Consider the following 27,630-nt stretch of genomic DNA (forward strand, 5'->3'; position numbering starts at 1 on the left):
TGTGCATGTTTCCCATTGAAACCGACGATCGTCCAACTAGAAAAAAAGCTTTTTTGAAAAATGCGACGCGTCCTCCATCCAACTGGCAAACACATGTCGAAGCCAATCGAAGCCACGCCAAACCGTTTTCAGTACAACTTTTAACCAAAATTCGAACCATTCAGTCGAGACACACAACTTTGGCAGTACTAGATGTGCGGTGAATGTCTCGGCTCGACGAAAGCCCGTGAAGCCCTTCGAGAAATGGAAAACGATAATGCAGATGCTCCAGTCGTGACCAACATTATCGAGGCATGTCGATTTTTAAGGAGTGTGAATCACGACATACGATTCGAATACGTTCCCTTGACAAAGGTAAATGAAATTCAATTCCAAGGATTTTTTTTCGTGTAACTAGGAACTTGAAAGGTCATCTTTTCATTTAATTTGTAAACAATTTTTCCATTTTGAGAATTATCATGAATAATCAAAACAATTTTTTTTCTCTGGAATTCAAAAAAAAGAAGAAGTTTGAATTAACGAAAAAAAAGAAGAAGAAGAACATACTTGAATGTTGTTACAGAATTGTCGTTGATAAATCGTTCGTAGCGACAACAATAGTTGATGGAATGAATGCCAACACCAATACAGATGAGTGTACGCACCCAAAAACCACTACATACAAAAAGCGGACGAACGAACGAAAGAAAAACACTGTGTAAATTGGATGAAAATCACCGACACATCATACACAGACACGCACACTTGCTCTTTTCTTTATGTGCTCGTCTTGTTCACATTCCCCGAAATCTGCCATTTATACACACAGTGCATGGAGTGTGTTTGGAAATCCATACAGATTGAATTTTACACGGTGCGACGTCGCCCACAAGTGTACATACATATCCTATATCCATATATCTATAGACATAAAATAAATGGAAAAAACGAGAAAACGGCAACACACATACAATTCACGGTCACACAAACGCTGATGATGTTGTGTGTTGAGAGAGAGAGAGAGAGAGAGAGAGAGAGAGAGAGAGCGACCGGAGAATGGTAGAATGGAGTGAATTCGTTTTTGTTTGAAAGCCGAGCCCTGTCTGCGTGTATGGATATGTTGAAGCACACGGTTGTATCGTGCACTTGTATGGCGTTTGTTTGAACTGACAATAGTGGCAGCAGCAACGACGACGACGATGACGAGCCGTGTGCATGCTGGGTTCGATGAAATTTCATTCTTCGTCGTTGAATCAGGTGTATGGTAGTGTTGGTGTTTGGTCAATTGAATTTCCAAATCGGTTCCAACACCCATACACATACAACAAGCGTCTCGAACATCTCGTTCACTCTCTCCACTTATACAATGCAACGCCGACAATCGGAGCGGTGTTTTTTTTCCTCTTCTCCCTTGTGTTGTGTGTATTTCGATGTGAACAGCACACGCAAAACTAAAGCAAAGTAAGGAAGAGAAAAATACAGAGGAAAAACAAATCTCACTCCATTCGGTTTTTGAGTGAAGTCTCTTGCATACTGTAAATGGAATACCAGAAGAACCACAAGACACTTACACACACACAAATACACACACGCTCACAGTCGCACGCAAATACACAAACACCAGCACACACACACACACACACTGCACAGATATGAAACGCACCAACATTCAAATTCAAAATGGCGTCATCAATCTGCTTTAGGTTTGGTGATTTTGTGTGTATCGCTTCATAATATAACCCAATTTTTAATTTATGTTTCGCATTTTTTTCGGTCTCGTACGAATTTAATAATAAGTAGCAAGTGAGTGCAACAATTTACGGTAAATAAAGAAAAACGTACAAACGAAAAGCCACACCGAATTATGAACAATACCAGTTAAAAGTGCTTCACAACAAACAAACACCACACACAAAAAAGAAAGAAATAATACACAGGCAGCGACAAGAGAGAAGAGTGTTTATCAAAGAGAAGAGGAACAGGCCAAGCAACATTAGCAGCCGCACCAAATCTCGTATCTTGTATATTATTCTCGGGCTGTTTTTTTCCCTTCTTCTGCTGTGTCTTACATATGAGATAAAGTGACTGCAATTTCAGTTTTTGTTTTTATTGTTTTGTGCATAGAAGAGCGAAAAGAATCCTCTTCTGGAATATATTTCGTTTTTTTTAATTAATTTTTTTTATATACTTTCCAATGTAATTATTATACACGGCACCGATCTCACAAACAAACAACAACAAAAAAAGAAACAACTCCAGTTCCATTTGAATCCAATTGAAGAGTTGGGAATCATTTTTTTTTCATATTGTGTATAAATTTGGTGTGTGGTGAGTGTGTTTTATGGGAAAGTTCATTGGGAGTCGCGGCGCGCGGAACAGAGGAAATAGAAATTGAAACGAACAAATTTTGTGCATTTCGAAAAACTGCTGAGTAAAGGAAGTACAGACACACAAGTGTGTTCAACCAAGAAAAAAAAAACATCCAAATTTCTCGGTGCTTTTTTTTTATTCGTTAGTTCGTTCGCCAGTGCTGTGTCTGTTTCATTCGTTCCATCGAAAAAAGAGAGTGTGTGCTTTGCCTTTATTTTCCGCATATAAGCGACAGCTACACTCATAATAAATAACAACAACAACCAACAAAACACGAATAAACCGATAGAAAAGACTCAAGTTTGAGGCAAAATCCCAGCCAACGAAAGCAAAAACCAACAACAACACGCACAGAACGGAATATGGAAATAAAATTCAATTAATGATCAGTGCAGTCAAAGGAAAAATAACCACCACCTCAACCCGAAAAAACGAGAAAAAAAAATCCGAAGAAACGAAACCGAAACGCGATTCAGTCAGTGAGATGTGATTCGAATTATACGTGAATGCACGTACAATCAAATCGAAATATATGTAACAAACACAAGAAAAAAAGTTTAGTGCGGATAAAAAAGAATCGACGCAAAACAGTAAAACATCAAAATTCACATCGCAAGACCGAACAAACAAACGATAAAGAGCAGAGGACGGGTGCGATTTGTTTTGGGAGCACAATACACAGAGAAAAAAAAGAACGGCTATATAACAAATAGCAAAATAAGAACATAACAACAGCACGGTAATTGTTCATACCCCTTTTCAGTGTTGTAGAATGTATTTTTAAATGGTCATAATTGCATCATTCAAGTGCTTCGGAGTTGGTTGTTTCTAAATCCATTTCGAATTGAGCTACACAATAAATCACCACTTGAATGGGATAGAGTTGAAGAAAGGCGAGAGAAAGAGATAGAAAGACACCCGATGGCCGTGTGCAAATCAAATTGGTTACGATTGATTGTTCGATTTCTCGGAGTGAAAGTTCGTCGGGGCGTGTGTGTGTGTGCGTGTGCTTGTATGTGTGTTATATGTGTGTGTGTGTGTTTATGGCATGGGAACCACATTTGAATATTTCTTGTTTTGTTTATTCAAATTTCAAAACTCGAGAAGAGCAGAGAAGAAGAGAGAGAGAGAGAGAGAAAAAAACGCACGACATAACAAATCATCAACAACAACACCGAAGCAACAACATAATCGACAACCCAAATCAATTATTCACAATTGTTAATCGCTTCAAATCAATTCATCATTGTTTTGCCGAAGCATTTCGATCGCATCGTTCACATTCCACCAGCATAACGGTCAAAGTATGGGTGTTGTTTTTTTTCCATCTTTCTCTCTCTCTCCTCTCTCTCCCACACTCTCGTTGGAGCTTCGCTTCGCTCTCTCATGCGAATGAACATGATTTGCCGACATTTCCGAAAGTTATGGAAATTTTGATGGTTTGCAATGTCAAACGGCGAATATGGCATTTTATCGCTGGCAACTATCGTTTGATTTGAGCATAGGGAGTTTTCAGTGCGCCATTTGGTGAATGCCAAACAAGGTGTGTGTATGTGTATGTGTATGTTATCGGCTGTTTCGATTGTTCGACAACAACGGATTTACATTGCCTCAGTACATGTCATTGTCAAACGACCAGAACATTTGGGAATTTCACATCGAAACCAAATGAGACAAAAAAGTGAGCTACATTGCAAAAATCCGAACGAATGCCGAATCCAAAGTCCGTTCAGTCAATGACACAACGAAAAAAAAAACAAACAAACAAATAAACCACTCAATGAAAAAAAGATACGGCCTTCTAATGCAAAAATTTTGTACAGTTCAATCGGATATCATGAATGAAACATGTTTGCATGGCTGTCGTGTTGAACTGCAGTATAGTAGATAGAGTCACATCATTTCGTAAACGTATCGCGACAGAGGTTGAAGGAGAGGCGGAGAGAAAGCAGAATGCTATTAATTAATTGACTAAAATTATGTATGTCTGTGATTTTACTGTTACGATGTACTGCCAGATGTTGTACAACTCATGAATGCAAGATTTGTGTCAATGAATAACGCAAAGATAACTCTTCGCTTTGCTGCATGAGGCAAACATTTGCGACACCAGCAACAAAAAAAAATCCGAAAAACTTTCATGCCAAACCCTAAACAATATATTGACACTCAAAATCTCTTCTATCTATCTCCCATTCAACTAACTACATTTCATACAAACAATGAACATATATTGGAATGTGACTTCATTCAAACAAACATTTCGATGCGAATAGAGAGATATACATTGTTAAAAGAGTTCAGTGAAGCTAACGATGCTTCATTGATTGAAAACCGAATGGTAGCACCGAGATAAATAACAATCAAATTGCCACTACAGCGAAATTCTAATCTCAAACACAACGGATTCGAGAAGTTTGTGTGGCTGCTGCCGCTGCTGATGCTGCTGTCGAAGACATGATTTTTGTTTTTCTCTCTCTCTCTCTTTATCTCCGTCTCTTTCGCTCTTTATTGCAAACGCGTGTTTTTGCCATCTTCCTCCTCAAATGCGAGCTGCAAAAAAAAAATATGACAGCCTTTGCTATAGTCCGCCTCTTTTCCTCTCTCTCTCTCTCTCTCTCCTTCTCTCTCTCTCTCTCTCCTACCCTCTGTCTCCGCTGAATCGATGTGCACATAATTTGTGTATAGTAATTACGCGCGCATCAAAACCGCATTTTAATCGTTCGTGGCGCTAGTTATAATGCTCATACATATATTACGAGAGAAGAGAAAATCAAGTGTGTTCAATGTTGCGTTGAATTATTCTTGTGGCGCACACACAACACGGGCCACAATCGATGCTACGTGTGTGTGTGTGTGTGTGTGTGTGTGTGTCTATATGGTGGAATTGCATTCATTGAAGTAATAATCTGGGTTTCGGTACGTGTATATACACATACGGTTGAGCGGAAGCGCGCGCCACTGCACCGTTATAGCACCGAATCATAATTTCACTATCATTTCGCTAGGGAATGAGGTTTACGGTCATCATCATCATCATCAAATGCATTTAAAATGGGCCACCTACAAACCATAATTCTTGACAAACGCCGTTTTTCAGCCAACTCTTACTCTAAATCGGAGAGTTGGCTGCTGTTGCTACTGCTGCTGCTGCTTCTGCTGCACAGCAGCACACATCAAGCACTTATAACTGGATTATGTCCAATTAGCAGAAATATTTGCATAACATATTTTGACATCGTTTTGGCTGTATGTTTTGTGATATGATTTACATTCAAATTATTGTTGCTTTTTTATTCACTCTCTCGTTGTTTATTCCAAAAAAAAAATTTCCCTTTGATCAATTTATCAACAAATGCGCTTATACACACACACACACACGCACACATCTCTATCTATTTATACCCAGCGAAATTCAACGAAACATGACAGTTTCAAAAACAGCAGCAGCAACAACAACAACAACAAAAGCAATTTTATTCCACAACTTCATAACGTACAATGAATTGTGAATGCCGACACAAAGTTTTAGTTAAACACTTGGCGTTTCCATTGGAAACTTTCCACCATCATCTTCGCTCTTGCTCGCTCGCTCTTTCTCTTACTCACTCACACTGGTGGTGTGTGTGTGATGAATTTCTAGTTATTAGGTTGCAATGAAATTTTCGTCATGAATGATTCTCTTGATGCGCGTACGAATCGACGACGACATAGAAACGAGAAAAAAAATAAGTAAAACGAAGGAGGTAGTAGCAGCAGCAGCAGCAACGAGCAAAAAGCAAATGCTTTTCAATATTCTGAGCACACAACATATCGCGTGTATGATACATACCGAAGTTGTTGGCATTATTAATATGTACGAAAAACTTGTTTATAGATACCATTCTTAGATTTTCTAACGTATCACTTGTCCTCAGACCAAGCAGAAAACCCCGTGTGTGCACACACGATGCACGTTTCGTTCGTTCGTTCGTTCGTTCGTTCGTTCGTTCGCTCGCTTACTCGCTATCGGGTGTTTGTTGTTTTCTTTTTTTTTTGTCTATTCGTCGCTTGGTCTTGATTTCGTGTGTGCAAGGTGAAAGTGTTGTGAACGACGTCTTGGTGCACTGCCGCAGGAACATATTACGAGTAAAAGACATCTCGTTGCTACGCCGTTCACGTTTGAATCGAGAAAGAGACGAATAATATTCTATTCGCTAGTTGTTGTTGTGTGTGTGTGTTTTTTTTTCTTCGTTTAAATTCTTTCGCTCGCTCTTGTATCCGCTTTCCGGACTGAACTTCTTCTTTTTTCATTGGCATGAATGTTGAAGATAATAAACGAATCCTCTCACTTTGACTCTTACTCACTCTGTCATTCTTTCGCCCGCTCACTCGTTCCGTATCTCCTTCATCCGCTCTAACTTTATTACATGCTCTCGTATCTTGTGCAGCGTTCACATTTCACCCAAGTATCAAGTAGCAAAAAGTGAAAGAAACAACCGGTAGCTGCCTCAGGAAAAAATTTGTCCCCAGACCACATTTTCACGGTAAAAAGGAAATGTGCTCGAAAATGTCGATCGGGAATCTTGTTCGATACGTAATCAGCAAAATACCCATAATTCTCATGTCAATTATAGTCCTTGTATAATCTTTTCGATTACCAGCTAATATTAACCCAGCAGTTCTGTCTCCGTTTTTAACATTTATCGAACACAAGTGACAACTGTCTTTTCGATTTTTTTTTTGGCACACATAAATTAGCCATACCTTCTGTCTATTCGATAGAATGTTGGGTATGTGTGGTTTGAAATGTTTGGAATGATTGTTTGCCATGACCGAAGAGCAGTGGTTTGTCGTGTATTTGATGCGTTGCGTTGATTATAAATGCAATTTTGGTTCTGTGATTACGCTGCAATTGGCAGAATTACACTGAACGCATCCTCTCGAATCGTTCATTTAAATTGGCGGAATTTTCTAGCATTCGACACACTTTCGGCTTGATTTTGGTTAACCGTATGCCCTGCTATATCTATTGGAATGTTATGAGTGATGCTATAAAAAATTCCATTTCCTATGTGCGGTATAGCAGCAGGCCGAATATGTTTATCCGCTTGATAAAAAGGTTATATCTTATTTAAGCCGGTGCCAAAAATCATCTATCCAAAATACCATGCACATGTGTTTGCTATTCCGAGGTGGCAGCGGCGTTGTGGTTTGCATAGCGTGAAATGGGCATCCCAAGTGCAAACACACAAGCCATCAAATACGTACATACGTACACACACTTCTATATTGAATCCATGCATTTCTAATGTATTAAAAATTAATCAGTGGAAATGATAACAGCTTAATGCAATCGTAAGCATGCTATATATTCACCTCGACATGAGAGAGAGCCAGTCAGCCAACAAGCCATTGCCGAAGTGAGTGTGTGGGAGAGAGAGAGAGAGAGAGAGAGAGAGAGAAAGAGAAAGAGATCTTTGCTCAATGGGGGTTTTATAAAGTTACCGTTTCGTTCCCCATTCAAGTTATGTTCATTCATAGTTTATGAATTGCCTTATTCACTCCTTCACTCTCTCCTTCTATGATGTGCCGTTGTGTTTTTCTTCCTTACCAAGAATAACTTTGGTACTTTCTTTTAGATTGAGTTTTTTCTCTCATTCCCGCCTTGAATTGCATTAAGTCGTCTATTCAAACAGTGTTGTGCACTTTGTGTCAGTAGTGTGCTAAGTACACGTCGTTTCGCATGTGCCAAGTCATTGTGAAAATTATCATCCTGTTCACACAATTCAATGTGTCCATGTGCAAAATGTGCCGTACGCTGTTGTTAAGCGAGCCAATCAATGACAATTCTTGTTAGTACAAATTGGCAAATCTGGTTGCAACATTTTCTTCAATTAAGTGCTTTTCTGAGAGCACATACACATATATTAACTCGAACAGAATTATCATCGGAATGTGAATATTTAGCGGACGAAAAAATTTATGTTTTTTTAAATAATGTTGAAGCAAAGAAGCGAAGCAATTTGAAGTTAAAAAAGAAATTGAATGGATTTGGAAAAGTTACCTCTTGATATTTTTGAAGTACAATAAATAATATTGAAATAAACATAAACCTCTTTTTTTGATATAGGGTACCCATTCATACCGGAAGCGCGGCGAGACAAGAATTTGAACGAATACATTCCGACGTCAACGACTAGGAGGTAGAGAGGAGATGCGCGCAATTCATTCACAAAGTGCAATGCCGATATCCGAACAAAATAAATGAATAGAAATCTCACATATTCGGGAGCTAGAGAGACAGCAGCAGCAGCAGCAGCAGAAGCAGTAGTAGTAGCAACAAATTACATCAATGCAAATTCAGAGTTTGTTTGGCAACTCGCAGGGAATTGAATGCAACGGTGTAATCGAAAATTAATAGGCAGCTCAAAATTGCTGTGCAGCAAGCAGCACTACAATCATTGCACTTTTTCTTGAATATTTCATTATCGCTTGATAAATTGGTGAGTTTTTCGGCAGCTCGTCCGTTGATGATATGCCTCCCCAATTGCATAAGTCATTGGGTTCATGCATAATTTCCCGTATCTCGTTGTTTTCGTGTGTATTTTGCTTTTCTCATATTTTCTTTTGCTGATTTTTCATTGCAGGCTTCACCATCGGCCAAACAGAACTAGACATGCAACATTTCAAGTGAGTATAATTTTTGTGTTGTTGTCGTTGATGTTGTTGTTGTTGTTGTTGTTGTTGAGTCTGTTGCGGAAATCAGAGAGTGTGTTTCTCTGGTTTGACCTCCCATAAATTGATGTTGACAGAATCGAAAATGGTGTTTAGGTGTTATGGAAAAACACGAAACGAGCGGCGGCGTTTAGCCTAAGGGCTAAAACGAATACACAGCAATTTTTTTCGTTTTCGTTTTGTTTGTCGTATTTAATTTTCAATCATAATATTTTGTGTTTTTTGGTTTTTTCTGTTGATGGTGTGATTTAATCAGGTCAGAAACATTCACACAATAGCATATGACATATTCACACGCCTACACACAACACATACCAACACCAACACCGCCCGAATCTCGTTTTATTCCCAAAAATACAAAAGAAAGGAATTATTTAGTTTTTCATTCGATTTTTCTTGTTCGTTCGTTCATTTAATTCGTAATGCTGCTGCTGCGCTGTTGTTTATTTATTTACTTTGTTTTCGGTGTTTAAACTATTAACAAACTAGAGACAAATTTATTTTTTTGGAGTAAAAAAACATTAACAAATAGACAAAAAAAAAACAATAATTGTCGAATTTCAATAACAAAATAAAAAATCCAAAATCGATGCAATAAACACAACAAAAATTTTACAGCAATGGTCATGCAACGGAACATTCACCGAACTCCTCACATTTATCAGTGCACAGTGATGTTCCATCTGATTCGACAGCACCAAATTCGGCAGCCGTTGCCGCTGCCGCTGCACTTGTAGCACGAACACATAAACAACAGACAACCCAACAGGTCACAACCGTTACTAAGGTTGTGCGCGAAGTTAAGCACTTAGGCGATACAGGAGCCTGGTAAAAAGAAATGAAAACAAAAACACAATCACTGCCGTCCATAGATTGCTTCTATCGTCTTTGTTTTGTGTATTAAATTAGAATTTGTTCTTCTTCTTGATTTTTCATCTTTTTTGCCATTGTAATTTCGAATTAGAGTTGTGGAAAATGCTCAATTGATTCTATTTTGTTTTTTCGCTCAAATAGTCGAAAATTGGATTGAATCACTCAGAATGGAATCTCTTTGTTTTTAATTTCTCTCGTTGGAATTTCGTGTTTTTTTGTTGTTGCTTTTTTGCCAAAATTCAATATCTTTTTTAGTCGATTTCAGTCTTTTCTATCAAATTCACTTTTTATTTCTACTCAGTTCTTTTTTCTCTCTCGATGAAATTGGATTGAAATGTCGTTGTTTATTTTAGAGAAAGAGAGATATAGCGTTTGTTTAACATTGAAGTAAATCACTTTGCGTATATTTTCGTAGATATGGAATGCGATTCTCTCTGTATTTAGCCTTTTTTTCTCCCATTGCCCATAGTCGAGCCGGGTTTCTGCGTAGTTTCGGCTGACTTTGATTGAAATTCGTCCTTTAGTCCTAACAGGCGTTTTGCTTTTGGGCTTTGTGTAGTTTTGTCTTTTTCTCTCTCTATTTTGATTTTATGGATTTGTGTGTTGTTGTTATTGCTGTTATTTTTTTCGTTCTGCACGATTTCGATTCTATGAATTTTTGCATTCGATTTTGTTTTTCTCACTTGAACTCTTTTTACTACCTTCTTTTGATTCGAATTTGATTGGGAATTCTTTTTATGTTTAAAAACAGTTTTTTTTTCTTCTTCTTTTCATTCTATTGTTTGAGAATGAAGTAGAAACAGCATTTGACAGGGGAATTTGTTATTTCGGTGGGAAAATTGCATTTTTTTCTCTCTCCCTCTCGCCATCTCTCCTTCTCCATTTCTCTCCCTATTTTGTATTGAAATTCATCAATGCTGATTGAACATAATCGGAAGCCATCACATTTTACCCAAGTGACACATTTACGTCAATTTCAATATTATGCCAAAAGAATGATGCACACGATGTCAAACCCATTCGGTATCGATTCGGTTTAATGCAAATTTTATTGCAGTTACATGCAAATTTTAAATAAAATGCATCAACGAATTTCTTTTTTCGGTTTTCAAATGTGATGTGTCGTGAAAAATGTTTAACCTCTTTTATTTTAAATATTTAACTGACACTTTTTTCTCCGAACTTTGATTGGATATTCATGCATTTATCGCATTTTGATTTGAAAATGGTATTTAAAGTTTGAATAATACACATAATTATCGCATTTTCACGTTGAAAATCCATTCATCACATTTCGATTCGAAACTTTTATGCATTTGCTTAAAATTAGGTAAAACTTTGACTTTTATTTCTAGTTTTAATTATTCGAGTGTTAATCAGATAATTGAAATTAGAATTTCAAATCAGTTTTGTTCCAATCGAAATTTGGAATATGAAAATGTCAATTTTCCCACTGTTAAATAACTCAAGCCTGCCACCGCCTGTCTTGTTATGCCATAGATACATTTTTGAATGGTTTCTTTTTTGGAATTTTTTTTAGCCCAATTATTCACCGAATTGTTCATTCATTAATCATGTGTCATTTTGATTCGGTTTTCAACAGGTCGCAGTACATTAATTATAACCACTTGGATCAACAGAATAGTCATGGACAACCTTCCCAAGCACACGATTTATACGTACATGGGAACAATACGGCGGCTAATGCTGGTATCGCTGATCCACAATATCATACTCATTCACATATGCATCGTAAGTATTCTATTTTATAATGGTTTTCGGTTTCACTTTTGTTAATGTCTCTGTGTGGAAGAAAAAACTTGAAAAAGTCGATGGAATCGCCATTATGCGACAAGTGGCACCGTGTTATTAGTTTTTCACCTCGAGATAGTGTGTACGTCGAATCGAACTTGACTTATTGATGAATGACACACTTTAGATTTTATAAACCGCAACCGATCTTATCGGTAATAAGATTAAACTAGACTAGGCACATTTGCACACGTCTTATGCACACTCGCAACTAATAAATGCCACAATGAAAGTTGCCATTTTTTATTTACCTATTAGAGTGCAGAGCAAGTCCATTATATTTTTTGCACTTTTTTTTTTATTTCAAAACGGATTTTCGGTTTTTTTTTTTGTATTGTCATCATGAAATACCCAATGTTACTTACAAGTTCTCCCGTAAAATGAATAGAAACGGAATTATTGCAAAATTTAAAGCCAAATTCAGGATTAATTTGGTGTTTTTCATCATTTTTGCTGAAAATAAACATATTTTTCTGTGTTTCAAACTCGAAATGGTAAAAAAAACGCCAAATGCTACTACTTTCATATAGCTTTTAACATGTTGCTTCGCTATAAAATTGTATGCACGTAAGCATTTTTCGCCCGAATCTCTCTCTCTCTCTCTCTCTCTCTCTCTCTCTCTCTCTCTCTCTCTCGACGCCGGTTTACACTGCTGCGTCATTTTCGAATGCAAAGCGGCTTTTCTGAAAATCCATTTATCCACTTAGGTGTTTTTACCATATACTCCAAATGGAAAAATGAAAGAAAAAAATGAGTCAAGTTGTCTGATGCAGCAACAGATAAATTGGTCTGATTTTAATCTCAGAAATTCGAAAACGGTTGAATCAAAAACACTATGTGTTGAAAATGTGATTTCTAAATATGTCGACGAGAGAAAAAAAAATCGACGCAACACGAAGAAAGTTGTGCATTTCCGGGGAACGATTTTAATTATGGACATTTTTCTCTCTCCATTTTTACAGCAGACGCCGCAGCAACGGATTGGAATGCCGTGGCCGTAGATTATAACCATTATCCTTCGACACAATATGCGAATTCTGGACCATATGGCACATCAATAGGAGCTACGTATGAATACAGTGGAGGCGTTAACGATCATCGACCAGAAAGTCCTGGCGATGACAAGGTATTACTTCCTATCTTTCTCTCTGTCTCTCCCACTGAATGCACATTTTGCACAATGGCACTAAAATGGTTTTTGATGTTTCAGCAGCAAGCGCAACATAATATAATACCAGCGGGTGTTGCATACTTACAAGCGCCGTATCACGATGAATTGTCCGATTTTCGGATAACACCATCGCCGGGTGGACCAATGCTAGACCATCGATACCAAGACGATTCAGCGAACATGGTATATGGATATGTGTCCTCGCCGTATGGTACAACAAATCCGGCTGGTAAGTTGCTGTTTTTCTATCTCTCTCTCTCTCTCTCTCTCTGGCCTTTAAAGCAAATTTCTCGTCCAATGATTTTTCGCCATATCGAAATTCCATGGCAAACAAAATATTTAAAATCGAAATTGAACACAATTTCCAAGAATTTATATCATCGGGTTTTTATTTTGAAGAATTTATATGAACCGCAATGCAATGCATTCGATAACAAATCGATTTTTCGATTGAAATTGCTTTGAAATAGACAAAAAAAATTGCTAAATAAAAATCCAAAAACTAAAAATGACTAATTGAATTGTATTATTCCAAATAAAACAGCAGGTTATCTTGTTCATCACAGTGGATTCGCTACGAGTGGCAAATTTAGTGAGGAAGATGCCTTACAAAAGCATATGTCACACATGGGTAAGTGAATCTAACACCAATCACTCTGACTTCTTTGGAGTCTGATTTCTCTTCACACTTATTCAACTAATCAAATGTGTTGTCAATTTCTCCACACGCGCATTGCTTTTTCATTTTTTCTTTGGTCAATTGCTTGAAATGTGTGCAGCGATAGTGGATAGTGATCAGCAGCAGCAGCAACGTGGTAGTGCTGCATCGGCAGCGGTAAGCGCATCGATGCGCTGGCGTGATCCGAATTTGACGGAAGTGATTAGTTTCTTGAACAATCCAAATAACGTGATTAAAGCGAATGCAGCGGCATATTTACAACATTTATGCTATATGGATGATCCGAATAAGCAGCGTACACGAACACTGGGCGGTATACCGCCACTCGTAAAACTGTTGTCACACGACAGTCCGGAGGTGTATCGCAACGCGTGCGGTGCCTTACGGAATCTATCGTATGGCCGTCAAAATGATGAGAATAAGCGGGCCATCAAGAATGCAGGCGGTATTATTGCGTTAATTAATTTACTTAGGCGAACAACGGAATCGGAGGTGAAGGAGCTTGTCACCGGCGTCATATGGAATATGTCATCGTGTGAGGATCTCAAGCGATCGATTATTGATGATGGTGTTAGTGTGATTGTAACATATATTCTGATTCCGCATTCCGGATGGGATGTCAATAGTCCCGGCGATCCATGCTATTCAACCGTTTTTCGAAATGCATCGGGCGTATTACGGAATGTTAGTTCGGCCGGTGAATATGCGCGCACGAAACTTAGAGATTGTCCAGGCCTTGTTGATTCCCTATTGTATGTTGTTCGGGCAGCAATTGAAAAGTCAAATATTGGAAATAAAATTGTAGAGAATTGCGTGTGCATCCTACGTAATTTATCATATCGATGTCAAGAGGTCGAAGATCCAAATTACGATAAACATCCGTTGCCAACGCAAAGTCGAACCACAAACAGTTCACAATCGTCGTCGTCGGCTGGCGGTGGTACCGGTGGTGCATCGTCATCGTCGTCGTCGTCATCGTCGTCAAAGGGCGATAATCTTGGTTGCTTCGGTGCAAGTAAAAAGAAAAAAGACGCAAACAATGAATACAAAGATAGTTTGTCGGGCAGTGCAAATGCGGCGAACGGTAGTGCCGGTGGTACAACGTCACGAAGCTCATCCCAAAGACAAGAACCGATCAAAGGCTACGAACTTCTGTGGCAACCGGAAGTCATTCAATCCTATTTGGCACTGTTGCAATCGTGCTCGAATCCAGAAACATTGGAAGCGGCCGCCGGAGCCATTCAAAATTTAGCCGCCTGCTACTGGCAACCCAGCATCGAAATACGGGCCGCCGTTCGAAAAGAAAAGGGACTGCCGATTTTAGTGGTGAGTGACGATCTTTTACTTTTTTACATTTTTTTTCTTCTAATATTCTTCTCATTTCGTCCGTCATACTACCTTCTCCTCTGTTTCACACACATAGGAACTCTTGCGAATGGAAGTGGATCGTGTTGTGTGCGCCGTTGCGACCGCATTACGAAATTTAGCTATTGATCAGCGAAATAAAGAATTGATCGGGAAGTATGCAATGCGTGATTTGGTTCAAAAACTACCGTCAGGCAATCCACAACATGACCAGGGCACATCGGACGACACAATAGCCGCTGTGTTGGCCACACTCAATGAAGTGATTAAAAAGAATGCCGAATTTTCACGATCACTGCTCGATGCTGGCGGTGTTGAACGACTTATGAATATCACGCGACAACGTCAAAAATACACAAATCGTGTATTGAAATTTGCCGGCCAAGTGCTTTTCACCATGTGGCAGCATCAAGAGCTACGCGATGTGTACAAAAAGCATGGTTGGAAAGAGCAAGATTTTGTGACGAAAACAATTGCCGCACGAAATGCAGCGCCGAATTCACCAAATAATGCAAACAGCACATTGAACCGTCCGATGGCATCGCAGAGTGGTACACGATACGAAGATCGCACCATTAAGCGAAACGCTGGCGGCAGCCAACAACAATCGGTATGATAAGCAAATTATCAAATTTTGGGCAATCGTCAATCGTTTTTCTCTTCTCGTTCATTTCCTATGACAGAAGCGTATTTATTGATATGCTCGCTCTTTTTTTTCTATTGATCAATTTTCAATAATTCAATCGAATTGTTACAGATGACGGCCAGTGGCCAAGCACAACCGCAGCAGGCACCGGTGAACAATATTGGCAACCTGCACTATCAGCACGTGAGTACTGTTTGTGATTATTGCAAAGCAAATCACACTTTTGATCTGCATCATTTAGACCATGGCATTTAGTTTTTCCTTATCATTTGGTTTGCTTCAACTAAAGTTGGAAGTTCCAACTTGGAACAAGCATTAATTTGAATGAACTTGAATGCTTCATTTCAAATCAAGTTCAAACTTCAACATTCAAATGTGAAATTTTTCCAAAAATTCTGGAACAAACACGAATATAACGCCACTTCATTTTTGCAGAACGATGAGTTGGGCTTGTCAGCGGATATGGCATATGCGGATGCATCAGCGCAACAGCAACAGGTTCGAGTGTATCCGAATGGTCCGAATCAACAGCAGCCACCATCCGTAAGTCATTAATCCAAAATACCCACACACACACACACAACAAAAAAAAAAACACAAAACAAAAACAAACAAAAAAAAACCACACAAACACTTTTATTGCCAAAAATCTCTCGCGAAACAATGGGCGTAAAAAAAACACGAGAAATTCTGTTCAACTATTGATTCGATTTGAATTGTATAAGAGAATACGTCTATAAATAGAGATTTCACGCGACCGATCTATTTGAATATTAACAAGAACCCAATTGATTCACAAGAACAAGAATTAATAATGAAAAATAACAGTAAAATCAGCACAACCACCAAAATTAAATGTATCTACAAGAAAAAAAAAAAAAGATACAGATTTTGTTTTTGTTCGTTTCGAATGGAAAGAATTAGTGAAAAATATTGACGAAGAAGAACGAAAAAAAATGCTAAGAACTTATTAAGCCAACAGTTAAAGATTCTCTGTTATTTGATTGACCTCTACACAAATATATATGTTTTTTTTTTATATTTTGTTTTACTTTTCCTGTAGATTTGAAAGAAGAAAAAAATAGAGAAAATAAATTCTTTTTATTTATATTATTTTACAAGCAAATGAAAAAAAATAATGTGTATGTAAAACAAGAGGAAAGAATTTGAAATGTATTCGAGGTCGATCGATGGTTTTGACACGTTAAATTGTGAAGTAAAAAATACAATCTGCCGTGAAAAAAACCAGCCATAATGCAATAGATTCCTTTGACAATTGAAAAAAAAAATGACAACCATTTTCCACGGTCCGGCACCAAAACGGTCAAAACCATCGCGATCCGACGCTTATGCGAAATTTATGAAGAGAAAGGTGATGACAACAAGAACAACAGACAAAAACAAATTGTAATTAATTATATAAATCTTTATATGTACAACAAATGAATAAATATAGACGTAAATAAATCGTTCCCTTTGAAAAGATTTCTCATTAAAAAAAAACACATTTCGCCGAGCAAATACCGCCGCTTCTAACGGAGACCATTTTTCTTTCTTCTTTTGGCCGTTAGAAGCGACGATATTTGCCGAAACACCTCGTCAATCCTAAATCCTGTTGGAACGAATTCGTTATAGATTAACAAATGGAATACGAAACAATAAAGCAAAAAATGAATAACAAGACAAATTTACTACAACAAAAACACACACACACAGCGACTAAGGATAGTTAAATTAAATTGTAAGCAAAAAAAAGAAGAAGCAAAGATCAGTGGACACACAGAGAGAAACAAAAATGAATTCATCATTTTATCCTAGTAATTTACACACGGTAAGATATTAAAAATGAATAGAACAAAAAAGCAGAACAATTAAAAGCAAGCAAAAAAAAATGAGAAAAAAAATAACGAAAACACAAAAAAACACACTCACACACACCCCACTCTTCTATTCCACGGGAAAAAATTGATTCTCAAATTATTATTAGCATAAAAAAGAAAACAATCGTTTTCGACAGAAGAAACAATAAGCAAAAGAAAAATAAACGAAAAAAGATTGTAAACATAAATACTCGAAGACAAGAACAATTGAACGAAACAGAGAGTACTTATGCCAGCCACCCGCGTTCAATCACGGGAACCCAAGGAACAATATATACACTTAACAACAACAACAACAGAAAACAAACACGTATTGAGACATTTTCTTATGAGCGTTTTTTGTCTTGTGTCACATTTTTTCCTCCTCTTTTTGTACACAAACCACACACACACACACAGAGAGAGAGAGAGAGAGAGACAAAATAAGTAATTTTAATACTTCGAATCCAAAAAAGAGAGATCAATAAGTAAAACAAGCGATTTTTTAAACCATTTTTTAAACTTCAGAACCATATTTTGAGTCACAACAATTTCATTTGTCTCTTTCTTTTTCACTCTCGCACGCAATTAAGAATTATATACATAAATAAATACGTATACAGATATTTTGATTGTAAAAGCGGCTAACGACCATTTGGATTTATCGATCACAACACTCAATAAATTTTTTTTTAGCAATATATCGTATATTTTTCACTTCGACAACAACCACACACACATCGCAGAGAGCAAAAACACACTCATTTTCCCCTATCTCTTCATTTGTTCCTTTTTGATAAATAGTGTATAGCAAATTGTTTTCTCTTGTTCCGTTTTCAATTCTTCGGTCATTATACACATATACAACTATTGCTGATTCGTTTCTTCTTCCCAACAGACCCCTTTTTTAGACATTATACAAACACCATTTATTGTAAATGTATATTTATATATTGACGAACTGATGACAATGAACTTATTAATATATTATTACAATCAAAAAACACGAAAAGAAGAAGAATCACGCCAATTGACATCAACATTCACAAGACGTAGGTCATTTAAGGACTCAAATGGACATTTGTGTCATATCGCAAATGGTTAGGGATCATGTGAAAATAGTCAAAAAGAAAAATTTCGAACAATTTTTTTTCGGTAGCGAGGAATAGTTTAAATTGAATTGAACCGCTACCCATTTTTTGCGGCGATTCGGTAATGCAATTTCAAAAGCGCCGTCAAACACTCTCGCACAAAAAAAAACAAACAAACTAAAATCACGCAATGAAAATGGAATCGGAATAGTGGTGTGTGAAATTAACTCAGCTATGTGAAAATAAATCAATTGTAAATTTCATTTTCCATCGATTTTAGAGGTGTAACACGCATTCATTAGATCAAGTCATAAATGATGTACTTACTTTTTTTAAACTAATTAATTTTTTTTTTGTGAAAGAATTGAAATGTTTCGCAGGCAAAATCAAGAATGAGAGACAGAAAATAAAAGAAGACGATATGAATTGAAATTATGGGATTACTATGTGGAAGATAAACCATTCAAGGGATTAGAGAAGAAATGTTGAGAGACAAATCGAAAGCTAAATCGTTCAGTTGAATCGAACATTAAGACTCAACGATTTAATTTTTTGTTTGGAAAGAATTTTAAAAATGAAAAGAAAGAACAAATAAGTTTCAAAGCAAATGAATTCGAAACGCACACACACAATAAAAAAAGCAATGATGAGAGATCTAGTTTATCGACATTTCGGTCGGTAGTAAAGGACCCATTCCATTTGAATCAACGCAAACTGCTTCGTAAGCCCTGCTGCTAGTATTAATGATAAAATTGTAACATTCCAATTAAAAACGAAAGTAATTTTTTCTTCGAAGTAATTTTTTTTTAAAAATGTAATTTATAATTTACGGTGTGCAATAAACGCATGCAAAGATAGCTCGTTGGCAATATATTCATTTGGTCTTTAGTTAGGCAAATAGGAAGAGAGTCAAATTTTAGTAGACAAAACAAAAATTCGGAATTTTTCTAACGTTCCATGGCAACTTCTTTATGCAATTCATTCGAAAAAATCAGACAGAGCGAACAGTTTCTAAAAGCATGCAAAAAGAATTTAAAAAAAAACACTATCCACTAACCCAATTCGTTTAAGGCTCCAGCTCAAATAACCAACTTAATCACTTTTTTTCGTTGTTGTTACTGTCTCTATTTTTTTTTTAAATATAACTTTGTATCGTTATTGTATTTCTCAATCTCGATTATAATCGCAATCACAGCGAGTGTCTATCCGAAACCAGAAAATAACGATCCGAAGCAATTGCTTCGTAATGGACCCAAAATGTTATTGATTGCAAATCCAAAATCGTTCAAGAAAACGTTCAATTGATTGCCAAAAACCAAAATTCGCCGCTTAAATGCAATCATTCTCAGAGCAGTGTCGATTCATTGTGATTTTTCTGCCATTCAATTGTGTGTATGTGCTTCGATGATTATTGTGCTGATCGTCGACGAAATTGTGCAAATTTGATGAACATGTTCAAGATGATTCATTTGATCGATGATTTTCCGATAGGCAATGTTCAATGAACATGTTCATGAGCTAAGCGAAAAAAAAAAATTCAATTTTTATTTAAAGAAAAAAACCACAACAAGAGAAAACAAAAACTGCGGTAAAAAGTGAAGAGAAAGGAAAGAAAAGAGAAAAAAAATGTTTTATTCCAACGTTCATTCCAAATGCGAATAAAGATAGTAATTTTTACCTCAATCCCCTGAATAATGAACGCAGAGGCGATTCGATGAGACGATGAAAAAGAAAAAAAGACATGTGAAAAAAGGGAATGTGGTGCGAGTATGGGTTCATCCATAGACGGATCGCTGGCCAGAATGTCGAATGATTACATAGCTTTTGCACATTCATTTTATGACTAGAATATTATTAGAGAAGCTGAGATTTTTTTTCTTCTTTTCTGTCGAGAGCAAAACAGTATATGAATTAACAAAAAAAAAAGAAACCACTGAACTGACCACTGACCTTGTCGCTTAACAAGCTAAAACGAAGAAGAAAATGAAATGAACACAAAAAAAGCAAATCGGCCCGAATCGAATGTTCGACCATAGGCCAAAATATTGAACAAGGAAATGAACTGCTTGAAATGAATGAAACAAACAAACAAGAAAAAAAAAGAACACATGAAACGAGCAGCTAAACAACAAACAAGTCATATTTTTCTTTATACATAATTATTACTTATACACATAAATAGATACTATGTTATTCATTATATAAAAAACAAAATTGAGATGAAAATGAGATATTGAAAGCTGAGAACAAATAAAAAAAGACGAAAAATAAAATGCAATGATGATGGAAAGGGAAAAAGGAGATGACACGAAAGAAGATGATGAAAAAAAAAACAAGTGAAAAATTAAAAACGTTTTATTTAATATAAATACTGATTAATTAAATAAATAAATTATGCATACAAAAAAAACAATAATCCACAACTTTGTTTGATTTAAATCATTGATCACGCAAATTAATTCATACACACATACACAAATAAACTGAAAAAAAATTCCACACAAAAACACACACACACACACACATGCATCACATGGGCACTGCTTGAACTCATAACTCGCTCAGTCTTTGGCTCTCGGCACCTCATTATTTTGATTCTTTTGTTGTTTGGGGCCAATTCATGACAATCTGCAATCAACCGTACGGATAGACACCTGATTACTCTCCTTGTGCCACACTCACACACATATTTCACTTAGACATACACATACTCTCTCTCTTCTATTCTAAAGCGATTGCGATTCTAACGATTTGAGATGCTTTGAACCGTAGGTAAAACTGCTTCTATTCTTTGCTGCTGTCAATTTCATCTTTTAAATCTTAACATTCAAATCAAATTTGCTCGAATTTGGTTTTCTCTTTCTCCTAACCTCCTGATTTCCAGTGGAAATTCTCTCTTGAGCTTAAGCCTCTTGATTTCCACGCATACTTTTCTGTTTCATCACTATTCATTATTTTCGTTGGTATAATGTTGTTTTTTTTTCATGTTTTTTGACAAGCAAATGCTTAAAAGAGCACACCCTATTTTTTTACAGCACGAATTTGGTGGTGAACCGCTTTATGCCCAAATCAACCGTGAATTGAAAACGAAGCGATTACATTCGGCCAGCAACACGCTCACCAAGTCAGACGCTAAGCAAATTTATGATCATTACGATTTGGATGTCGGCCCATCGAAAGTCAACTATCAAAATCATGAGGCCGAACTGGCCGACAATCGCACCGATAGCGCTAAACTGCAGAATTCTACCGCCGATTCGTCCGTTTACTATAAAAACCTCAACAACAACAACAACAACAACAACAACAACACAAATACGGAACAAAACCAATGGGTTTAAAAAAAAAATTCGTTTTGTTTTTCACAACAACTGCTATCGAACTAATCAAATACTTCATTCGCACACACACAGCCTTTTTAGACCGCCTTTTTGTGTATCTTTTTTTACCTTTTCCATTGTTTCCTTCTTCAAGATGATAAATCTTCGGCTGGAAAATAATTAAAAATAATAATTCGTTTTGAATTAAAATCACAGCCATCATGGTTGGGAGGATGTGTGAATGAAGCTTTGATTTTTTGATCGAGTTTCTCTAGTTTTTTTTTTCTGTATCCAGAATGTCTAGTCATCAGATTATTTGCATTTACATAACCAATTAGATGATATCTACCGGACGATTTATGACAAGTGACGCCTTAAATTCAAGTAATTTTATAAAAAAATATGCAGTATTTACGGACAAGTAATTTGCAACATATTCCCAACTCTTTTTCAAATACCCTTTGTTGAGTCCAATTGACTGAATGACTCAATTGATCCAATATTTGAAGGAATTTTTGTATTCTTTCACTTGATTTTATTTTCGAATCAACAATTTTTGAACATTTTTTTCGATTTATCTTTAAAAAAAAAATTATTTTGAAAAATATTTTTCTTCTTTAAGAAAATAAGATTGTATTTTGATTTATTTTTTTTTATATTTCCTTTTATTTACAGTACATCTTATTCCGTAAAATTTGAAAAATTAAAAACCATGACGAAAATGTTTAGCCTGAAGAATAGGTCATTGAAGATAATTTCCAGAAGATCAAAACAAATCTGAAAAGAAAAGTTGAAAAAAATTGAAAATCTTTAAATTGATGTCACTATACAAGAAAAAAAAATATGAGCCGGTAGATACGGGAAACCCTCATGATAAATAAATAAAAAAAAAGAATCTGTGACCAAGTCCGAAGTTCCCCTTTCGTAAAAACAAAATACGTATTTTCTTGTAATTGCATGACTTTTACCATCTATCGATTTATATAAATGTTACACTCATTCCATAAACAAACAGAATAATTATTACCACTCGACAACACGAGTAATCCAATCAAAATGTATCCTTGAAAATAGTCAGTAGGTTTTTGTATTTCCCAATTATTGAGCGCATATTGAAATAGATCATCGTATTGAATATAAAATACCCCAATAAAGTTTATGTTTAAAATTTGGCTAGATCTGAATGCAGCTAGGGTGCATAGCGGGCGATGGCTTATGTGTCTGGGTTCGAAGAAATCGAAAAGTCCAGGGAAATGATGCCATTTGAAATTAAAATTCATTTAAACGCATTTTGTGAATAGTCGCTATTCACTCTTAAACGTAGTGGCAATTTAATTGTGAGCTCATGGAATGTCTAATGAGCAAAACAGTCTGATGAAAAACAACAACAAAAAATTGTAATGGAAGTTAATTTTGTATAGATTAATTAATATGAAAGAAAAAAAAACATACACACAAATTGTCTTATGTGACCATAATAAGGAATCTTTTCTGAGAATGTTATTATCGTAGAATGAATTGCCATGACACAATGCGAATGAAATCTCTTCATTCCCATAGAACATTTTAGGACTTTTTTTATTTAAATACTAACAATTCAACGTAGTTAGTCTTATATTTAGAGAGATCTCACCAATACCATTAACTGATTCGTCCATCTACTTATTCTCCTCGACTCTTTTTTTTCCTTTTCAAAGTATTACAATATTTTGACACGTGTCAAACACAGTTTTCAAAACATTCCAATTTGCAACAGCAACAACAAAAAACTAAAACGCTTTGAAATTCAAAGTAAAAAAAATATATTCCGATTACTTTGGCCAGAGCATATTCCACCTAACCGTCTTTTTATAAACGTATAATTGACCCATTCACATTCCTTCGAATTGTTCGTGTCCATATGCTAACGATATTACCAATTGTACGGAAAATAAATTTTTCAATTTCAATTCACTTCCGACGGAAGATTGAACGCGATGTGTACTTAACTTCCATTTTTTGGCATTATTTTTTTAGTATTATTTACCAGATAATTTAAAAGAAAAAAAAAAGAAAATCTCAGTCGTGCTTAAATTAAACTGTGTTTAATTCAAAACTATAAAAAATATGATTATTTTAAATCAATGATTTATTTGAAAAATAAAAATTAATCAACAATTATCCCAAACGATGTTTTTTATTTATATTTTGTAATTTAATTCATATATTCAAGTACATAGGCTTTGTCGATTGCGTTGATATGTTGGATCAAAGGTGAGAAAGGAAAAGGAATTCAAATTTATAAAAAAACGGCAGCAACTGTCCACTTTCATTTCGTTATTCTATTTGTTCATATTCATAAATATTTCACTCACCAGTAAAGGTTCCTCATTTTGAATAAATTTTGTAAAAATGCCCATATGCGTTCGATTGGGCATCCCCCTACGCATATGGACATTTGTAAAAAAAATTATTCAAAATGAGGGACCTTTACTGGTCAGCAAAAGTTCTTCATATAAAATCTTGAAGTCGTTTTCAGTGGTGTGCGACTTCGAAACAAGACCAAATATCACAAATTGGTCAGGCGGGATCGAAAGCAATTGCGACTACCTACAAATTGTGGTATTCATCGTTCCAATAGCTCCAACCAATTCCGAGACCGGCACAAAAATCTGTTAACAAAAATCACTCAGCAAAAGTTACTCATATCAGCGATATCTCGTGTGGGCAAATCGAGTTTGCATCAAAAATGTCGCCTGGCACGGAACAAATGGAGAAATTTTCAAAGAATGACTTTTCTGACCACATATAGCGCTGTAACTCCCTTCACAGAAGAAATTTTCGAATGTTAGGTCAATAAATATATTGCCAGAATACCAAAAGACAGCCAACGACATCTTTAAACCAACTTATTGAATCATCGAATATTTCGAGCAACTTTTTTCAATCGTGTGTTGCTTGAGTTGAATATAATCAACTTTACGGCGACACTAGCAGCTTCTCTGCACACACATCGTAGAAGAGAGTACAAAAATCATAGTATTTTGGCAAATGCATCGAGTAACCATTGCGAAACATCAATACGTTTTGGCTAACGCGTAGTACCGGCCCACAGACAAGCTGTTAGCGTCGCCGTAAAGTTGATTTTATTCCAGTAAAGTCACACACGATTGAAAAAAGTTGCCGAAAAATACAATGATTCAATGAGTTGGAATTGAGAGATGGCATTGACTGCTATGTGTCAAATGACTTACATTTGAAATGTATTGTGGTACTTTCCCTCCAAGGTCCAAGTCTTCAAAAAATCTAGATATCCGAATTCCCTCAGCCAAATGGAAAAAAATTTGATTTTCGACCAATATAGCTACTAACATCTATTTTCATGGTCTAACTCTGTAACGTATTAAGATATCGAAAATCCTTTTGGCTTATTTCCAAACATACGTTTTTGGATGGCTCAGCATACTGTTTATGCGCTCTCTGTTTTTGTGTAGTCGATGTAGCTGTGGACATCAACGCACGCCACTTATACAGTAACTTGCGTCGTCGATATGCTGGGATATATCCACTGCATACGAAATTCTGAGATGCTGAGCCATCCAAAAACGTATGTTTGCTTATTTCAAGATAATGTAATTCTTTACAGATTTGGCCCCTTTTCAGAAATATCAATGGTAACTTTGAAATCTTGGAAAAATGTAGAGAAGACTATGGCTGAGTAGAATGACTGATGGTACGTTTTTAATACGTAGAGTCTACTGCTTTCAGTGATGTGTCACGTCCTTCTTTTTAATTTGTATGATAATTTTTTTCATTTCTGCCATTATTGTTTTTTTTATTGTTTTGATAAACAACAAGCTGGTAAAATCTGGTCAATTGAGTTTTGAATCATATATGTTTGTTTATCTCACAATTTCTTTTTACACCTGTATCTATTTATCATATATTGATGAGGTTAATCTATGGAAATTTTTTCTATGAACATATTCAAATGAGTTACAATTTCAATGAATTACAATTTTCCATTCACATTATTTCCGATAAAATTTCGAGCATGTTCAAAGCAGGCATTGAGCTAATACTGTAATCAAATCAACCGTACATTCACTTTGAACATACATGGAATTCAATTATTCCAATCGTTGCTATTGAAAGATGTGACTTAAGGGCCTCTTATGATTTTCGTAACAAATGCGCCCCATAGTAAAGGAAGCGGCTTATCCCAAACTAAACTGTGCAGCATCCAAGCATGTGACGAATATTAAATAGGCCAAAAGAAATCGACGGTTTTATTTCCTTTTGGTCCAAATCATATCGATTTTCTTCTTTTTTTCCTTCCTTTCTGTGCTCCTGTCATTCTATTTTTCCTCTTGGCTTCTGATATTTTCTTTTCATTTTCTTCTTTTTTCGTATTCGTTTTTTTTCTCGTGAGAAAAAGTGTCAAATTTTCGGCTCCCGTTAAAAACTACCATTTTCGAGTACACAAACCATTGACCGCACACCTAAAAAAACATAATTGAGTCCATGAAATTAAATTCAAAAGCAATACGTGCGTTGATTTGCGTGAAGAGCATAATGATATTAATCTTTTTTATGGAATTTTTCGACGAAGAATTGCTTCTTACGGTCACTAGGGCGTTAATGTTACTACTATTAAATAAAATTTTGTGTGCCATATCACATTAAATATGGCATATTTTTAAGCAATTGGACTGACTCAATGGTTATTTGATACAATTTGAGTTCAAAACAAAAGTGCAACTGCTGTGATAGTATCCGTCCTTTGTCTTTTGACATTTTAATTATTCATGAGGAAGCACGTGAGCCGGAATACGATTTACGTCACAGATATGTACACAGTAAAAAATAAAAGTCCACATCTAGCCGTTTTTTCAGCTAAAAACGCATTCAGCCGATATTGCTGCTAGTAATTTGAGCTGCAGGCGAAATTCCGCTTATAATCTAGTCGGTTTTTCGTCTGAAACTCAATTTACTAGGCAAAATATAAGACTGGGCGCCTCTACCAGTCGAAAATCCGCCTAAGTGTGGACTTTTATTTTTCACTGTGTATGCATATAGGCTGTGTCTTACGGTCAATGTATGAATGTGGAAAAGCGTAGCGACAAATGAATCATATGATGGTTTCAAAAAACCTCTTCGGTTTAGAAAACATTGACGTACTTTTGTTATATGCCTTGATCAGAACATTGCACACATTTTTCAATGATTTTTCTCTTTCATTTTAATTTTAATTTTATTAACAATTAATACATTTAAACCAAAACTACACAAATAATAACATTATCCATGTATAATATCCGTTCGAACAAGATTCACTTGTGAAAAATACGTCAAAATTTTGAAGAGAATTTTATTCTCCTTCATGGAGAATGCAATCCTATTCATTGGCTAAGGGTATGGATTCATCGATTGCAACCGAATATTCTGCAAAATGTTACCATTAAAGCGTCTCTTCTCTTCCACGATCACGCAATAATTTTGCAATTCAAAAGACATTTGCATGATGACAACAATAAAAACTGACACTAATAGCAGTATTGAAAATTTAAAATACACAGTTGATATTTTGAATACGCATTCCCTTGCTTCGGATGTCTCTATATTTTCCCATTGCTGCAATAACACGTATCAGGTTGTTACGTTGGATTTGAATCGTTTGAATTAATCGACGAATGTTCTCCGTCGACAAAGGGCAGTCTTCAGAGAGAGAGAGAGAGAGAGAGAGAGAGAGAGAGAGAGAGAGAGAGA

The 27,630-nt window shown here is 36.0% G+C and overlaps 2 protein-coding genes across 9 annotated transcripts in view; one reads left to right on the forward strand and one right to left on the reverse strand.

Annotated features, from left to right (window-relative positions):
* The window catches only part of LOC129575285 (omega-amidase NIT2-like), a 311,296-nt gene that overhangs the window by 242,954 nt on the left and 40,712 nt on the right, over nucleotides 1-27,630 (reverse strand). The gene's annotated exons all lie outside the window — the stretch shown is intronic.
* LOC129575281 (catenin delta-2) lies at nucleotides 1,340-17,079 on the forward strand. Of its 8 annotated transcripts, XM_055458549.1 has the most exons (13): nucleotides 1,669-1,801; nucleotides 2,496-3,088; nucleotides 8,462-8,834; nucleotides 8,979-9,021; nucleotides 9,685-9,894; nucleotides 11,543-11,691; nucleotides 12,714-12,877; nucleotides 12,962-13,151; nucleotides 13,467-13,553; nucleotides 13,702-14,927; nucleotides 15,025-15,576; nucleotides 15,724-15,795; nucleotides 16,048-17,079. In XM_055458549.1, exons 4-13 carry the CDS (start codon nucleotides 9,008-9,010, stop codon nucleotides 16,165-16,167), a joined length of 2,784 nt encoding a protein of 927 aa, XP_055314524.1. In that variant the 5' UTR covers nucleotides 1,669-1,801; nucleotides 2,496-3,088; nucleotides 8,462-8,834; nucleotides 8,979-9,007; the 3' UTR covers nucleotides 16,168-17,079. The 8 variants fall into 8 exon arrangements, with proteins under 8 accessions (XP_055314523.1, XP_055314528.1, XP_055314530.1 ...); XM_055458548.1 differs by having other exon boundaries at nucleotides 1,340-3,088; XM_055458555.1 differs by lacking the exon at nucleotides 9,685-9,894 and having other exon boundaries at nucleotides 1,639-1,782; nucleotides 12,965-13,151.

The sequence above is a fragment of the Sitodiplosis mosellana genome, unplaced genomic scaffold, assembly GCF_009176505.1.
Source record: "Sitodiplosis mosellana isolate CC-2019 unplaced genomic scaffold, AAFC_SMos_1.0 Smas_scaffold_6166, whole genome shotgun sequence".
Taxonomy (NCBI): domain Eukaryota; kingdom Metazoa; phylum Arthropoda; class Insecta; order Diptera; family Cecidomyiidae; genus Sitodiplosis; species Sitodiplosis mosellana.

What these genes read in the sequence shown, in the direction of transcription:
- LOC129575281 (XM_055458548.1), top strand. An exon ending in TGGTACAACAAATCCGGCTG is followed by an intron (nt 13,152 to 13,466) that starts GTAAGTTGCTGT and finishes CAAATAAAACAG; the next exon opens with CAGGTTATCTTGTTCATCAC. An exon ending in GCAACCTGCACTATCAGCAC is followed by an intron (nt 15,796 to 16,047) that starts GTGAGTACTGTT and finishes TCATTTTTGCAG; the next exon opens with AACGATGAGTTGGGCTTGTC.